General features: G+C 49.0%; 1 protein-coding gene across 4 annotated transcripts; it reads right to left on the bottom strand.

The window, feature by feature from the left end:
- Positions 1-622: 622 nt before the first annotated feature.
- Positions 623-9,063, bottom strand: ZBTB18 (zinc finger and BTB domain containing 18). 4 transcript variants are annotated; one of them, XM_038397416.2, is made up of 3 exons: positions 8,743-9,063; positions 6,215-6,298; positions 623-4,213 (listed from the first exon to the last, which is right to left on the bottom strand). In XM_038397416.2, the coding sequence occupies exons 2-3, from the start codon at positions 6,225-6,227 to the stop codon at positions 2,631-2,633; spliced, it is 1,596 nt and encodes a 531-aa protein (XP_038253344.1). In that variant the 5' UTR covers positions 6,228-6,298; positions 8,743-9,063; the 3' UTR covers positions 623-2,630. The 4 variants fall into 4 exon arrangements, with proteins under 4 accessions (XP_038253344.1, XP_043367404.1, XP_038253347.1 ...); XM_043511469.1 differs by lacking the exon at positions 8,743-9,063 and adding an exon at positions 7,168-8,109 and having other exon boundaries at positions 6,215-6,300; XM_038397419.2 differs by lacking the exon at positions 6,215-6,298.
- Between the last annotated feature and the right edge of the window lie 8,613 nt (positions 9,064-17,676).

Raw genomic sequence — 17,676 nt, 5'->3', positions numbered from 1 at the left:
AGTAGATTTCAGAGTAGCAGCCGTGTTAGTCTGTATTCGCAAAAAGAAAAGGAGTACTTGTGGCCAGAGTAGATTGTAGTACAGCCAATATTTTGGAATACAGGACGTTTTAAAATGCCTAATAATTCTAGGATGCCAGTTTATAGGCAAGCAGTGCTTCAAATTAAGTTTCTCCTTTCTCCTCTAATTTTGTATTAGAAACTTGAATACTAAAGAACAAATCTGACAGATCTATTTAGGGTAAATTTAAAAAATAAGAATAAAACTCACTTCTGTTTTGTTAGAGATTTGTAGTGTTAGGAAACATTAGCGATCCCTAGGAAGTTAATAGGATGTTTCTAGGCAGGTCTCTGAAGAAATTGTATTTTTCCCCTCTACAGAATGATAGAGAGCTACACACAGATGAATGCTTTCAAAATCACAAGCATTTAATTTTTTAAATGTTAAGTGAGAGATGTAAATATATATGCATGTTAGCAACAGAGTGCTTAAAAGCATACCGAAAACATATTCCATACACAGTTAGCAATAGAAGTCTGTACAAAAGTAATAAAGTTACACAATATAAAAAATACTCCATAGTTATAATTTAAAAGAGGGGGAAAAAAGACAAGGGAATTGATTTCTCAGTTCATATAATTTATTGCAGTTAGCACACAGTTTAAAAATTCACCAACACACCAATGGTACAAAACTAAACAGCATTATAAGTTATTCCCCCTTCAGGAAAATAAAACATACTATGATTGTCAAAGCTAGATGTCAGTCTAAGTTTTAGAACAAAAGAAGAATGTGAAACTAGTAAAAGAAAATAAGCAATCACTCATGAGGACCACAAAAAAAAAATCCAAGAGAAAGTCCATTTTTCTCAGACACTGATTGTCTTTTCTAAATTAATAAAATAATGTATTTTTAAAACCTAGAAACTATTCAAGTAACTAAAGATAATGCTCCAAGGCCATTTTCACAGCTTTTTTTTGTTTTGTTTTAAATGCCATTACAGGGTACAGCCAACTTAACACACATTTGACCAAATATTTCCAAAACAGTCCAGCAATACACAATGGAGTTTTCCATTCAGTATCTTAAGCACAAAAATAGGCTATGTTTACAGTAGTTAAGGCGATCAAATTTTAAACAAAAGCAGAAAAAGAAGGAAAAACAGCAAACGTTTTCCATGCTACTCCCATAGACCTTATTTGTAAGTGCAAGACAGGAAAACAAACACTGTGCAAAATGCTTTTGACCTGTGTGTTGGTCATTAGAACCACACATCAGGCTGCAGTCTCCGCTGCTTGGATACACATAGTCCACTAACCACCCTGCTCTACCCCCCCTTCCCCACGTCAATCAAAGCATTCTAGTCCTTTCAGCCTGGGGCTTTTTCAGTCTCTAGAATCTTTTCGGGGGGGGGGGGGGGGGGGAAGAAGGGAATAAGAATGACCTATTGTTAATTTGTGCAGCAGGAATTCTAAAAATGCTCATCTGGGTAAATGTATGCATCTAAAGTTTGAGCTGGCGTGGATTTTGTGCAATTAGGTTTTCTTTTAATAAATGCACACAGCACATGCAAATCTTTAAGCCTGTTTGTAAACATTAATATCTTCCTTCTTATGTTGCTAAATTATCAACTTGTAGCTTAAGTTTTATTCAACTTAAAGACAGTGGGAAAGTAAATTTAAATTATATAAAATAAAAACAGTGCATTTATGTTCTTCACAACACCAGTTTTTTCAGTGGTGTTTTTTCCTAAGGAAATTAAATAATTTTAAACTCACTCATTAAAGTTATACAATGCAAACAAAGACAAAAATATACTGAAACTCATGCATTTCTGTAGCGTTAATATTTACTTTTCAAAACTCAACTAAGAGCATCAACACAACCTGCCAAGTTCTTTGACACCCTCCCCCCCGCCCATGTAATCAATTACAGTATACAATAACGGTAATTCACATTTTTAAACACACAGTTCATCACTGCTGAAGCTGCAATATCCTTTTTCATCCCAAGCAAACCTTCACAGACTGCACAGACTCCCAGTGATCCCAGTGTACTTTCAGAATTATTTTTTCCAGTGGGAACTGTCAGAAATCCAGAAGTTGCCATAATAATTTTTAAGTCAACTGCTTGTTTAAAAATAGATAATCCAGCATTTCAGAAATTTTCCATTTGGGTCTAAAAGCATTCAGGTTTCCAACAGCTAGAAAGAACTCATACAATTTTAGAAATGTAAAGGAACTAATAAAACTGAAGAGGATTTCTACATTCATATTTTAAAAATAATGAAAAACATTTGGGTCTTAAAATAATGCAGTGTTTGAGGGGTGGAAGAGAATAATGCAATATGAAAATCTTTTTACAATTTGAGATTTCCCTTCACAGCAGAGTATTTACTGGCTTATATTCCAAAAAGAGGGGCAAAAAAAATCCTCTGTAGTTTATTATTTTGTCATATTACTTCTAAAGTTCATTTTCTCAGAGTGCTAAATTAGTGAAATGTTCATGCTGCCTTAAAGTGCAAAAACAAGCTAATAGCTAAACTTTCAGATCAAGGAAACAAGATTGCTTTTAGACTGTACCACAACTATATAGATATTTATATATATATTATTTATATATATAAAAAATTATTTCCAAAGTTCTTGTGAGCTATCTTCTAAGGTCCAGTCTCTGACAGTAGGTAAGCTCAGTGCTTCACTTTTGACAGACAACGAGTTCACCAACTCACAGTGAAACTTCCGAATGTGTCTGTAAAGGTCTCCAGACTGCGTGAACCTGCGTTCACACCACTTACAAGCATGTGGCTTCTCCCGGGTGTGAACCACAGCATGACGGCTCAAGTTGTGGGAATACTGGAAGCTCTTCCCACACTGGGTGCAAGTGTAGGGCTTTTCACCTGAATGAGTCCTCTCATGACGTTTCAAGGTGTACATGCAAGAAAAAGTCTTACCACACAAGGAACAGGTCGGGACATTGACATCAGTAGCAGGCTTGCTGCGGATCCCATCCTGCTCTCGAAAGTGCGTGCTTAAATGGATCTGCAGAATGTGGGGACTAGGAAAGACTTTGTTGCAGAGAGGACACATAAAAATTTGGCCAGCAGGGCTAAGTATATTTGACACATAAGGGAGCAAACTGCTGTCCATGTTTCCTTCCACCTGGACTCTCTCATTCTCAGGAGTTATCATTTCATCATCGCTTGCTTTGTCCTCTCTATCTAGCTCCCTTAAAACAGAATCCTCCCTCATTGGAGCCAGGTGGGCTGGCTCATAATGTACCCTGTTATTAGTGCTCACACTTTCTTTCACAGTGCTATGTTCCATGTCATAGTCATTAGTGCCAACATCACTTTCATCACAGGAAGCCTCTTTCTCCACCTTCACCTGAACCAGGTTGTTTCTAAGCATGTCCTGTGAAGAGAAATAAGAACTGTTCAGATTTTCTACTCCTGAAAGGCTGGACTTGACAGACAGGTCCAGCACACAGTCAACATCTGCTGAATCCCTCATGGAGGTGACAGACCTCTGGGACAAAGACTCTGTTGAGCTGCAGGGGCTGGCTACTGTTTTTCCAGCTGCTGTTGCGTGCGTCTCTGCCTCTCCGCCAGTCTGGGGAATGCCTGCTGAGTCTGAGGGCAATCTCATCCACATGTTCCCAGGCTCAGCCACCAAGTCCCTTTTGCTAGGCAGGATGTTCAATTTTTCATCTTCTCCTTCATCTTCATCACTGGGTAAATCCCCTGCTATGTGGCTGCTGCCATCGGAGAGACTCTCCACTTTGTCCGAACAACTTGAGGCATCTTCTTCCTTCTTTGTACTGTCTGCTTCTGTGGTGGCTTTCTCTTTCAGCTTCTTTTTACAGACTTTGACAATGTCATACATGTGGAGATAACTGGCAGCTGCTAGCACGTCTTCAATGGGCAAGTCTTTGAACTGGAGTTTCCCTTCATACATGAATTCAAGCAGGAGAGCGAAAGCTGGGGCTGTAACAATGTCGCTGTTCAAATGAACAATGTCCCTTTTGTCCAGCTGGTCTTTGTAAAAGAGGTGGAAATACATGCTGCATGAAGCCAGTACAGCTCTATGAGCTCGGAACTGGGCATCTCCTACCAGGACTGTGCAGTCACAAAGAAAACCCTGATGTCTCTGCTCACTCAGACACTGTAGCAAATGTCTACTATGATCAGGAAACTCCATATTGTCTTCATAACCTATAAGCAAAAAGATTTTTTTTAATTAAATACGGGTAGAAACATAGCAAACCTACAAGTACAAATTATGCTCTAGAAACTATTATTTTATTCCCTGGATTTTAGTCACGTGACAACTATGCCACAATTAATACACATATAAAATGATTAACATCCCACAAAACACACTAAAGTTATTTTTATGACTAGACTACAGCAGACCACAACTGCTTTTGATAAGAGTTTAGGTAAAGCAATCACTAATTATTTTTCAAAGTATCATTGTTGTTCCTTAAGTCTGTTCAGTGATCCTTTTTAAGCTACTTAAAACAGTAGATTTAAAATAAACTCAAAATACTGTAGGTTTAAAAGTTGGATTTTCACAAAGAAAATAAAGTGTATTTTGAGAATTTAACAACTTTCTCTACAAAGTCAAATTGTAACCACCACAAAGGAGCTTACTATGTGAAGACAGATGTTACTACCTTAAAATCTACAGGTATAACATAGATAAGTGATCCCAAACAGAGAGCAAGAGCAAAGATTTTAGAAATTTAAAGAACAAAAAATTATCACACTTATGTTGACATACTTTCAAGGTTTTAAACTTTCCCCAAGCAATATGAGAGCAAAATATTTTATATTAATGGCTAAAACTCCTGAAGAAAGCTATAGACTAAAATGAAAACAAGTGTTGATTATACAATAAGACTTTTCTTCTTTGCAAAGTGAGGCTTTTTAAAGATGCTTTTTCCCCGACAGCTTGCAATACCAAACTAAAAGAAAGTATTTCAGCATGACTGTGTCAATTATTCCAGATACTATTCTTCCAAAGGCATTGTTTTCATACTCACCTTCCTTGAGGAGAAAATCAAGGAAGTGCAAGAGTCAGAACTCAGCTAGCATGTAAAATTTCAACTTAAAAAAAGAGGCTAACCTATTCCCCCTCTTCTGTGACTAAAAGCAAAGTTCTATGAAACCATTTAAACACAGATTGTGCATTTTGGGGTTGGCATGTATTACTGAAAAATAATTATCCCTCAAAATCCAAGATGTATTAAAACTTACAACCCAACCTGAAATACATTCTGTAAAATACCATTGCTAGAATAAAGCAAGAAGATTTACAATACAATCACTTTAAGTGCCCCACAGCCAACATCAATCCTAATCCTTAAGAGGGCTAAAAATAAAGATTGGAGGGCAGCTCACAAGGTAGCTGTGATCAAATTAGGAGGCTGAAAGGACAGAGAGGGACGAAGAAGGAAGCTTATAAACATCTGATCCAGCTGACTGTGGCCATATGGCAGCTGCTGCCCAGATAAAGAGATTAAGAATAGAGGAGTGCGATTACAGCTGTCTGGCCAATTCAGGCAGCTCAAATCTACAAGTTCTAAATTAGTCGCGAACACAAACTCCCTCAAATAATTGTTGTTATTCTGAAATAAAAGATCTCAAATATGCATCCGAGAAAGAAAAGAGGAAACCAGTCAAGCTATTCTCCTGGGGACAAAAGTTTTGAAACACACAACTGATTTCTATCTTTCAGACAGTACAGCTGTATGCTTTTGTAGTTCTAGGCTGCTGGATCTTTAAACATGAAGTTTAATGGTAGAATTCACAAAACATTTAAACTGGAATTATTTTTATATACCTTTTCATATTTCATTCCAAAATATATTTTTGCTTTATCATCCTTAGAAAAAAATACAAAATAGAAACCAGAACCCTCACTGTCTGCAACTAAAATCTGCTCAATTTTGGTCAGAAATGATGAGCGAACTTGTTACCTCAATGCTCTGAAATTATAAATAAAAAAGTTTCTTCTGATAACATACACAGGAACACATACTCTCATGCTACAGCCTAAGCTTTTCAACTGCAGAAAGTACACTTATCCATTTAATACTCAATTTCATATATTATCCCTAAACTTGGTTAGAAAAGTAATGTGATTTTTCTGAAATTAAATAAACACATCAAAACAGAAATATGCTGAATCTAATCTATTACTACTCCTACCTTTAGTACACATAAACCTGATTAAGTCCTTTCCTCTGAGTCTTGCTGGCTCCAGGTCTGTTAGATCGGTGGAAAAAAAGCAGACTAAGAGAGACAGATGCAAAGAGGAGATGATGTTAGAGAGGAATGAGATACCTTCTCCACACACAGATCTGCACACACTAACTCCCTGTCTGTGTGTTAGAATAAAAGGCTGAGGGATGGCAGGCTGTCAGCTGCTCTGACATCATGTTCAGATGGAAATGCTACCTCCAGCTGTGCTCCTTTTAATGCCATATGCTACTCCTCTACACTCCTGCCACCAGCTTTTTCTTAGGAGAACTTTTCTCTTCTGTTAGTATAAACAAAATACTTCAAAGTCTCTTTTTTTCAAACTTTCTAACAGAAAAAAAAAATGAAAATCCTAAACATATGGGACTCTACTGTATTTATGGGATAGCAACACTTCTGTCTAAAGATGGTGGACTGCTTTATATATTGACAGCATACTCAAGCTACAGGGCTATCCAGGAAATCCATACTGATTCATTTTTTATTGAACCCAGAGGTTTAGTTACAAAGATGACATTTTTAACTAAATCTATTTAACTCAACTTATAGTCCACCACTTCAGCATCAGTACCTTTAACATTTTTTGGGGGGGGAGGGGATAAACAGCAGAGATAGTAACCTAACAATCTAAATATATGCCATGACAGAGGCTGTCAACCTTACTAAAGCATTATTTTACTCATGTTTAGCCACTGCTTATAGATTATCTCTGTATGTTTTCTTGGACTGTCATTATTATTCTGATGCATAAATATCATGCAACACTGAAGTTGGACTTTTCTTTGAGAAACCCTTAAGACTACATTATTTCATAACAGTGAAATAAAATTAAAGATCAGGAATGCAGGAAATAGCTTTAAGTGAACTGTTGTGCATTTTGTACCTGGAAATGTGATCTTACTTTTCTGACCTGGGAAGTATCCTATCTCCCCTCTGCCCCATTCCAAAACCTTTCATAGCCTACTTTGTAATATTCTTGTGAAGTTGTCAAATATATGTCTAATACATTTGTTGTAAAAAGCTCTTAAGTTCAGTTCTGATGTTTTGAAAGGCTGACAAAATAGTCCTGCAACCTAAGCAGGACACACTTGTGCTGTATTCACTGTGCTGACATCTGTGAATGTCAAATGCATCTCTTCATACACACACATTCAAGGGGGTGGGAGGAAAGACTGTGGCCTCCTATCAGACAGAAAAAGCAATAGTCTTAGGTCATGAATTACCATGTGGAGATCTAAAATGGGATGTGGTAATCAATCATCAAAATCAAAGAAGTCAAACAGGACAGAGGAAGTCGTCAGCCTAACTTTCTTTATCACATGAACCAGACTCAAGATAAGATGTTCATGAAATCAACTTCTCAGCAGTGCTTCACCACATCTTCCCCTCACCAGCTCCAACTAATTACAGCGCCTCCTCGGTTACTATACAATACTAGGACCAGTTAGTTACGAAGAGCTAAGGGAGAATCTGTCACTGTATTATTTATAGAAAGTATTTCCCCCCTGCTTCTCAGAAAGTGCTGCAAAAGGTCGCAGATAAAAGCACCTCTAACTCACGCTGCTCCCTTGTGTGTACATGTATAATGTGCACTGGCTAGAACAGGACATACAAAGCAAAGAGACAAAAAACAGAAGCAGTGGCAGCGCTCAGAGCCGAGGAAAGGAAGCAGCCAAACGTGCAGGAAAAACAGACTTAGGTCACAGCAGCAGCAACAAAAACAAAAGTAACCAGAAGCGCTGAGCAGCGAATCTGTTGCGTGGGGCTGCTGCGCTCCCCCATCTGTACAGCTGCGCGGACACCCCACAGCCCAGGGACATCAACCAACTCTGCTCCTACCACACACAAGGGACTCGTTCCTCGCTGCACCGCCTGCCCCCCAGCCCATCCTCAGCGCCCCCCCAGTACCACCTGCCCCATCCCTACCGCCCCCCAGCACCACCTCTCCGCAACCCCACCGCCTCCAGCCCAGCCCAGCCCAGCCCCACCGCACCGCCTGCCCCATCCCCAGCACCTCTCCCCAATCCCACCGCCCCCCAGCCCCGCCTGCCCCCCAGCCCATCCTCAGCGCCCCCCAGTACCACCTGCCCCCATCCCTACCGCCCCCCAGCACCACCTCTCCGCAACCCCACCGCCCCCCAGCCCAGCCCCACCGCACCGCCTGCCCCATCCCCAGCACCTCTCCCCAATCCCACCGCCCCCAGCCCAGCCCCACCGCACCGCCTGCCCCATCCCCAGCACCCTCTCCCCAATCCCACCGCCCCCCAGCACCGCCTGCCCCCCCGCCTCAGCGCCTCTTAGCCCCACTGCACCACCTGTCCCCATCCCCAGTGTCCCCAGCCCAGCCCCCCCACTTGCCCCGCCTGCCCCCATGTCACTCCCTACCCCCCCCACTCTTCAACTTGGGACCGCCCCACACCGTCCCCCGTGTTTCCAGCAGCGGCGGGGGGGGGGGGGGGGAGGAGAGCGGGACTCACACACTCCGGAGCGGCCCTAAGTCCCCGGGCTCCCGGCGCCTCTTCACTCACTTGCTGCTTCGGGCTCTCGTCCTCCCCCCGCCCGGCTCCCCGCCCCCCGGCTGCGCCGCCCGCTCCCCTCCCCGCTGGCAGCTGAGGAGCGGGGCAGCCGGCGGAGCGAAGCGGGCCCCACGCTCAGGGGCTCCCCATGGCACCAGCAGCCAGAGACAGCGCGGAGCCCGGAGCCAGCCGGGCGGGGGGGTCGGGGAATGGGGGCAGCCGGGCGCACGCGCGGCGGCGGCGGCGGCGGCACAGACGAGCCAGGGCTGCAGCACCCAGATGTTCCCCACCCCGCCCTCTCCGTTACTGACTGACAGGCTCGCCTGCCCACTCCGCCTCCTCCTCCAATCAGAGAGGCAAACAGGTGTTGACAGACAAGGCCTGCCGCCCAGTGAAGGAAGACGAAGGGCCTTCACCTCTGACCAATCAGAAGGAAGAGGGCGGGGCTCTCGGCGCAAAGGCGGAAGGAAGGGTGGTTCCCTGCGCGCCGGGAAGGGGCGGCGCGAGAGACGGGGCGGGGTTGTTCCTGCCAGGAGGGGGCTGAGCTTCCTTGTCGGCGCTGTCCCCTCGCCTCGCTCTGGGGCTGGGGCTGGGGCTGAGAGAGCAGAAGGAGCTGCAGCAGGCGTGATGCACTGTAGGACAGTGTAGGACTGGAGGGTGGTTTCTAGATAGGGGCAAGTCCAGGGGCAGTTAAGGGACCTGCCCCACTCTAACCCTCTGCCTCTGGGACAGGGTGCCTGTCTGGCCTGCACCACCCCCGTGCACCATGGCTGCTCCCAGCACCCTGGCTGAATGGGAGCCTCTCAGATCAGCAGCAAGGGATGGGGCCGGCCTGCCTCCCCCCCCGCAGTGGGGCAGAGGGGTGTGAACAAGGAAGGGGTGCAGAGCCACTAATACGTACCTCCCGGGAGTTGCCCATCCAAATATCCTGTAACCTTGGGGGATGTGCACTGAGCTAAGAAGGCATAAATTCTGGTCCCTCCTCCCCTAATTGATATTCCTGTTTCTATGTACCTTATAGCCCACGTTACTGACCAAAGCCTTATACCTTAACTTAAAAGGCTGTCAAGTATTAGCCTATCACATTTTGTAAATACATTATACAAGAGATTGGCCAAAGTCTCTTAAGGCAGAACTTGGAATAGAACCCAAGTCTTCACTGAAACAGACCTCTTGTTATTCAGCCAAGTTGCCTTTGAGACAGAATATACCAAGTCTGTGTGCCTCAGTTATCCTATCTCTGTTGGATCAAACTTTCTTCCCAGGCCCCGGGGACAGAACTCAGGATTTCCAGTCTCCAGAATTCTACTATTGTTTAAGCAAACAGTTAATAATGCACCGGCAAAGTGTATTGGCAAGAACAATCAATAGAAGTGAGGCCAGGGACTTGGGTGCTGTCCAGACTCAATGGGGAGTGAAAACAATAGGGGTGTAGGGACTGTAGGCCTGCTGTTGGGCCACAGCAACAAGGACAAGGCTTGGTGTGACAGCTCCACACAGCTTTGTGGTGGGTTAGAATATATAACAATCAAAGGCAGCAGGGGCCAGACTTGAAGAGCTGAGGACTTTGGTAAACACGGGACAGTTGTCAAGACAAGTTGGAAATCACCAAGACTACCATAACTGTGGGCCTGTGATAACAGGCCATGCACACATTCACCATAAACCCTCACTATGTGTAGGCTGATCTCATATGGCAGAGAGAGAGAGAGATATTTTTTCCCCACCAGTGTGTGTGTGTGTGTGTGTGAGATTTTTTCCCCACCAATTTCAGGTTAAAAGATAACATATAACTCCAGGATGAATTTATGTAGAGAAAAAAGTGCACAAAAGACAAAAGTAACAATAGAACAAGAATCAAAAGGGAAACTGCTATATTATGTGAATCCAAAATGGAATGAAAATATGTCTTTTTATATACATTTTTGTATAATTATTTCATCTGGAAAGCACACTTCACTAAGTTACAGCATTATAAAAAAAAGTACACCTAGTATTTTGGCTAGCTTATTTGACAGCATCACTTTGCATACCATGTAGCATCTGGAGCCCAGGTGCCCATCTTGTAATAACCCTGTTTCTCTTTCCTCCACAACCATTACAAAAATCCATCCTATTCTTTAGGTTCTCATGGGCAGATTGCTCATACACATCTTACCTTCCATCTTGACTACTGCAGACTCCTTAGATTTTTTGTTTATACTATTCTCAAACCCTTCCAGCCCATCTGAACTACTGCCACCAAAATCTTACTTTCTTATTGTTTCAACTATGTAACTTGTCCCTTTTTTGAATCATGCCAGGGACTCCACATTGTGTTATGCATTACATCCCTGTCTTCAAGGCCCAACAGCTCAAACCTAGTCTCTTCCCCCTCACCTCACCCCATCAATTCCTCTCGTACACCCTTTCATCTTCTCTTGACAAAAATTTGTGCCTGTCTCCTATATCTGGAATGCCTTTCCAAAATCTGTTTGCCAAGCCTGCACTCTCACCTAATTGATACAACCCTTAAAACTAATTTAAATAACACTTAGTAACTAATTTCAAAAGCATTTGCTAAAATGGATTTACATTTGTTTTTATATTATATATTTGTGACAAAGTTCCTGCTCTACCTTGGTGGGTCTTGCGCTTATTAGCGGATTTGCTCACCTTGGAGCTTCACGGCAGCCCTCAGCTTAGCCGTTTTTCTGAACCCACAGTCCAGGTCGACTCCTCCTGTGTCTGATCAGGAGTTGGAAGGATTTGGGGGGAACCCAGGCCAGGCCTCTACTCTGGGTTACAGCCCAGGGCCCTGTGGAATGCAGCTGTCTAAAGTACCTCCTGGAACAGCTGTGCAAACAGCTACAATTCCCTGGGCTACTTCCCCATGGCCTCCTCCCAATGCCTTCTTTATCCTCATCTTAGAACCTTTCTGCTGGTATCTGATAATGCTTGTACATCTCACTCTTAGATCCTAGTGCCTCTTACTCCCAGCTCCTCACTCACACACCACAAACTGAAGTGAGCTCCTTTTTAAAACCCAGGTACCCTGATTAGCCTGCCTTAATTGATTCTAGCAGCTTCTTGATTGGCTGCAGGCTAATCAGCCTGTCTTAATGGTCTCCAGAAGGTTTCTCCGGAAAAGGGACCTGCTTAACTTGGGACCAACATCTCTCCCTTCAATTACACTCCTGTATTCCTCTAGCCTAGAGAGACAGGGACAGGGACAGGGACAGGGACAGAGTTGCTGCTAGGCCCTGGGCTCTTCCTCCTGCTGTTGCTGCTCTAGCTGCTCCCCTGGCTGGGCCAGACACCACCCCCATTCTCTGGTTGCTGGCTGGCTACTAGCCCCTCACTCTCGGGTGCTGCTACTGCTCCAACTGCAGCCCCTTGGGGGGGCCTGCTAGCCCACTCCCCAGAAGGGAGGAGTGAGGGACCCCAGCCCCAGCCATTGCTGTAGACACCATCAATACCACCACCACCACCACCTGAGAGGGGTCCTTTCTGCCTGCCTGGATCACCACCTGGAGTACCTGGAGCTGCTGCTGCTGCAGAATCTGCTGCCTGGAGCTGCTAAAGCCCTGAGGAGAAGGAGAAGAAGAGGACCATCTACCAGTGGGGGAGCCCCTAGAGACTTTGCAGGCCACCGTGGAGGGGGCCTTAAGACTGAGTAACTTTCGAACTCTGCTTTTGTGGTGGGAGTCCTGACTGTGTTTGTAGGGACACAGGGGGTGTGGTGTGGAGCTGCCTCCTGATCCATCTATGTCCCCCCCCCCAACCCCCACCACTACTACCACCACCGGTGCCCCCTCCACCACCCCCACTGGCTGTATACCATCTACCTCAGCTCCTGCCTCTGGACTCAGCTGCTTGCTTGGCTTGCCACGCCCTATTTCCACCCTTTGGGTCAGAAGCAGCAGCCAGCCCAAATTGACTTGTGCAAGCGCACGTGGGCGCACGTACCCCCGCCACGGACTGCCCACCCCACAGCTTTGCCCTTTGCTATCTGCCCCATTTGCCACTTGCAGCTTTTGCCCCCCCTCTTTTGCCCCAACCCCCCCCTTACTACCTTCAGTTTGTTCGCCTGCCCCACCCATTTCACTTTACAGCCTTTGTTTGTTTGCCCCACCCCAGCCTCTGAAGCTAGCCCCTTGGTTTCCCTGCCCTAACTCCAGCGTGCTTAGCCCCTTGCTCTGTGTGCCCATGCCCCCTCCCATGCGCTTGTAGCACTCCCCATTTTACTTTCAACCCTCTTCACTGCACCCCCAATGTTGTTGTATCCCCCCCCCCCAGTGCAGCTAGAGGAGCCGGAATTCCACCCTGTATCGGTGACTGACCCCTAACCCCTGATTACCCCCCCGCCCAGCCCACCCCTTTTGGCGCCCTCCTCCTCTGCCTGCAGCCCTAGCGGGGAGGAGTGGTCAACCTGCTTCCCCTCTCCCCTCCTTCTTCTGGTGTCTCTCCTTCCCTCCCCGCTCACGATGGCGGGGGACGAGACGGGTGGGACCCCTCCAGCAGCCCCAGCTACCCCTTCCCCGCCTGCCCCTCCGTCACCCCCCCCCAAGCTTCTACCTCTGCTGCCAAACCATCTGCCACCGTCCCCGCTGGGGCACCAGCAGCGACGGGCACCGTGATGACCTCCACTGCTGCCACGTCTTCCCCCCCTCAGATTCTGGGGGAGCCCCCCAGCTGGCGGGAAGGGCCAGGATAAGAAGAAGGGGAAGGGCCCCGCTAAAAAGACCAGGCTCTCCATGGCAGGGGCTGCCCCCAATGCCCCAGCCCCACCACTAGCTGGGGCGTCCCTCCCCGCTGTTCCTTCCACCAGCTCTTCGGGTGTCCCTCCCCTGGCCCCCAGGGCGTACGCCCAAGTGGCAGCAGCCCCCCTGCCTGCCGCTACATCATCTCTCCCGTCCACCGCCTCCGCTACCATCTATAGCGGCCAGGGCCCCTTTCCCACCATGACCAGGAAGCATGGCGTCTGTTGCCTCCTAGTGCCCGCCTCGCCCCACGTGGAGACCTACGTGTGGGCGTTGGCGAGGATGGTGGGGCCCACGGCCAGTGTGGCAGCCTCCAAATGTATGGCAAGGTCGTCTTCTTCTTAGCATCAGAGGCCGCCGCCCAGGAGGCGGTGGAGAAGGGCCTGGCGGTAGGGGGCGTGTTCGTCCCCCTGGAGCTGTTAGAGGACCTGGGCGTCCGCCTGGTCCTGACCTCTGTCCCTCCCTTTCTTCCCAATGTCGCCCTGTTACCCGCCCTCTCTACCCTGGGGAAACCCATCTCTGTCATCAGACCTCTCCCGTTGAGCTGCAAAGACCCCGCCCTCCGTCACGTCCTCTCGTTCCGCCGGCAAGTGCAGCTTCAACTGCCGCCGGCGGCGTGTGACGGAGAGGCACTGGAGGGGTCCTTCCTAGTCCCCTACCAGGGGGCCCGTTACCGGATGTATTACTCTACATGGGAGGCCTGGTGCTACCTCTGCCGGGCGATGAGGCACGTCCGGAGGGACTGCCCCTTGGCCTGGTAAGGAGGGGCATCCAGAACCTCCAAGCCCTGGCAGGTCACCGGCCTGGTCCCGGGAGGGGCCTTTAACATCACCCTTGAGGAGCAGGACCGCTCGGGGACCGAGCAGAGCCTGGCCGCCGCCGTCCTCCAGGAGATAGTCGAACACCACTCCCTGGTAGACGTCTGGCGCGATCACCACCCGGATGACACTTCCACGTTCACCTTTGTCCAGGTGGAGGCCCATCGGTCATGCCACTCCCAGTTGGACCGCATTTATTTATCATGCTTTCATATTTCACGAACCCACTCTTCCAGCATTTGGCCGGCCCCATTTTCTGACCATCATTTAGCCACCGTGACGGCCTCCCTCTGCGCGGAGAGGTTGGGGCCGCCCTATTGGCATTTCTACAACAGCTTGCTGGAGGATGCGGGCTTCGTGGCATCCTTCCAGGAGTTCTGGCTGGCCTGGCAAGGGCAGTGGCGTACCTTTCCCTCAGCGCAGCGGTGCTGGGACCTAGGGAAGGTGCGCGCCTGGCTCTTCTGCCGTGACTACACCCGGGGCACCAGCCGACAGAGGGATGCGGCGATAGAGCAGTTGGAATGGGAGGTCTTAGAGCTGGACAGGCATCTGGCCGCCAGCCCTGAGGATCTGCCCCTCTGCGGAGCGTGCTGGGAGAAGCGGGAGGAGCTCCGGGCCCTCGAGGACCATCAGGCCCGGGATGCCTTTGTTCGATCCCATATCCATCTCCTTTGGGAGATGGATCGCGGCTCCCGCTTCTTCTACACCCTGGAGAAAAAGAGAGGGGAGGCCAAGAAACATGTCATCTGCCTTCTGGCAGAAGACGGTACCCCCCTTACAGATCTGGTGGAGATGTGTGGGAGGGCAAGAGCCTTCTACTCAAGCCTTTTCTCCCCGGATCCAACCGATCCTAAAGCTTGCAGAATGCTCTGGGAGGAGCTCCCTAGGGTCAGCGCGGGCGACCGAGACCGGCTAGAGCTGCCTCTCACTCTGGCCGAGTTCTCGGAAGCCCTCCGTCACTTGCCCACCAATAAATCTCCGGGCATGGACGGGCTGACCGTGGAGTTCTACCGCGTGTTCTGGGACGTCCTTGGCCCAGACCTAGTCACTGTCTGGGCCGAGTCTTTGCAGAACGGGGTCCTCCCTCTTTCATGCAGGTGAGCCGTGCTCGCCTTATTGCCGAAGAAAGGGAACCTCTGCGATTTACGAAATTGGCATCCCGTCTCGCTCCTCAGCACGGACTACAAAGTCGTGGCAAAAGCAATCTCGCTGTGGCTATGGTCCGTACTGGTGGACGTGGTCCACCCAGACCAGACCTACACCATCCCAGGCCGCAGCATTTTCGACAACCTATATCTGGTCCAGGACCTTTTGGAGCTCGGGTGTAGGGATGGTCTGTCGTTCGCCCTCCTGTCCTTAGATCAGGAGAAGGCGTTCGACAGGGTGGATCACGGGTATTTCCTGTGCACTCTGCAAGCATTTGGCTTCGGACTCCAGTTTGTGGGTTTTCTCCGGGCACTGTACGCCTCCGCAGAGTGTCTGGTCAGGCTCAACTGGGCCCTGACCAAACCGGTCAGCTTTGGGCGAGGAGTACGGCAGGGGTGCCCCCTCTTGGGCCAGCTGTATGCTCTGGCGATCGAGCCCTTCCTCTGTCTCCTCCGAAGGAGGTTGACAGGGTTGGTGCTGCGGGAGCCGGAGCTGTGGCTGGTCCTGTCGGCGTACGCTGATGCCGTGCTCCTCGTGGTCCAGGACCCGGGCGACTTGGCGCGGGTGGAGGCTTGCCAGGCCATCTATTCGGCAGCCTCCTCCGCGCGGGTCAACTGGCTCAAGAGCTCTGGCTTGGTGGAAGGGGACTGGTGGCAGGTGAGCTCTCTCCCACCCGCGCTTCAGGCCATCTGGTGGAGTACGGGTCCGCTGCTCTATCTGGGCGTTTACCTTTCTGCCACGCATCCCTCTCCGCCAGAGAACTGGCAGAATTTAGAGGGTGGTGTGACAGAGCGGCTCCGGAAATGGACAGGACTACTTCGGTGCCTTTCCCTTCGAGGGAGAGCGCTGGTGCTTTAATCAACTAGTCCTGTCCGTGCTCTGGTACCTGCTCAACACCCTGGTCCCGGCCCCGGGTTTCCTGGCTAACCTCCGGACATCGATTCTGGAGTTCTTTTGGTCAGGACTGCACTGGGTCCCTTTAGGGGCTCTCCATCTACCCCGGAGGAGGGAAGGCAGGACCTGAAATGTCCACTTACTCAGGTCCATGTCTTCTGCCTCCAGGCCCTGCAGAGGCTCCTTTATGGTGCAGGTAGTCCAGCGTGGAGCATACTGGCGCACGCCTTCCTGCACTGCTTCTGAGGGCTCTGATACAACCGACAGCTCCTTTATCTCCATCCGAGAGGTCTTCCGCGAGATCTCTCCAGGCTGCCGGTCTTCTACCAGGACCTCCTCCGGACCTGGAAACTCTTTTCAACGACCAGTTCCGTGGCAGCCACCTTGCGGAGCCCCGGCTACACAACCCTCAGCTCCATGTGCAGGTGGCGGAGTCCCGTTTGGTGCGCCAGAGGTTGGTCCTGGCAGAGGTCACAAGAGTCGGAGACGTCCTGGACTATGACCGGGGAGACTGGCTGGATCCCCTGACGCTCGCTCAGCGCATGGGGCTCTCCAGACCTTGTACTCCCCGGTGCATACTTCAGGAGCTGAAGACCGCTTTGCTGCCCGCTGCTCGGGTTTATCTCGACTGGGTCCTGCACGAGGGTATGCCCTGCCCACCCTCTACCCCAGGCCCGCTGGACCTTTTAATTGGACCCCTGCCCCATGGACCCAACCGCCCCCCTCACCCCTTCACTATAAGCCAGCTGCACGAGATGCAGCCGGTCTGCTTTTATACTGCGCCAAGAAAACATCTATACATGCTCGTGCTCCACACCCTTCACGCCCTCACCCTCGTGTCCCGCCCCGATACAAAATGGCAGGACCTCCTGCCACCTTTGGAGAGTGAGGAGACCCGGTGGGCCAGCCTATATTCCACCTTAGTCCCGAGGCCCGCCGAGGATGTCAGTGGGCGGCTCCTTCATGGAGCCATGAGCATGGGCATGTTCTTGGCACGGTTCACCTCAATCCCAGACACCTGCCCCTTTTGCAGCGTGAGGAAAATGCTGGCACACATATACCTGGAGTGTGCCAGGCTGCAGCCCCTATTCGGCTCCTCACTAATATTTTATTACGCTTTTGGTTGCACTTTTCCCCTCACCTTCTCATTTATGCACTCCCTATCCGTGGCCCCACAAAGTCACGGGATCTCCTGGTCAACCTCCTCCTGGCCCTAGCTAAAATGGCCATCAATAAAACCAGAGTGAGGAGGTTGGCCGATGGAGTCTCCTGTGACTGTGGGGCCTATTTCCGAT

This window comes from Dermochelys coriacea, chromosome 3, assembly GCF_009764565.3.
Source record: "Dermochelys coriacea isolate rDerCor1 chromosome 3, rDerCor1.pri.v4, whole genome shotgun sequence".
In the NCBI taxonomy this organism is placed as follows: domain Eukaryota; kingdom Metazoa; phylum Chordata; order Testudines; family Dermochelyidae; genus Dermochelys; species Dermochelys coriacea.
Note: the sequence above shows the minus strand (reverse complement) of the source record. Positions and strands in the feature narration are given on the sequence as shown.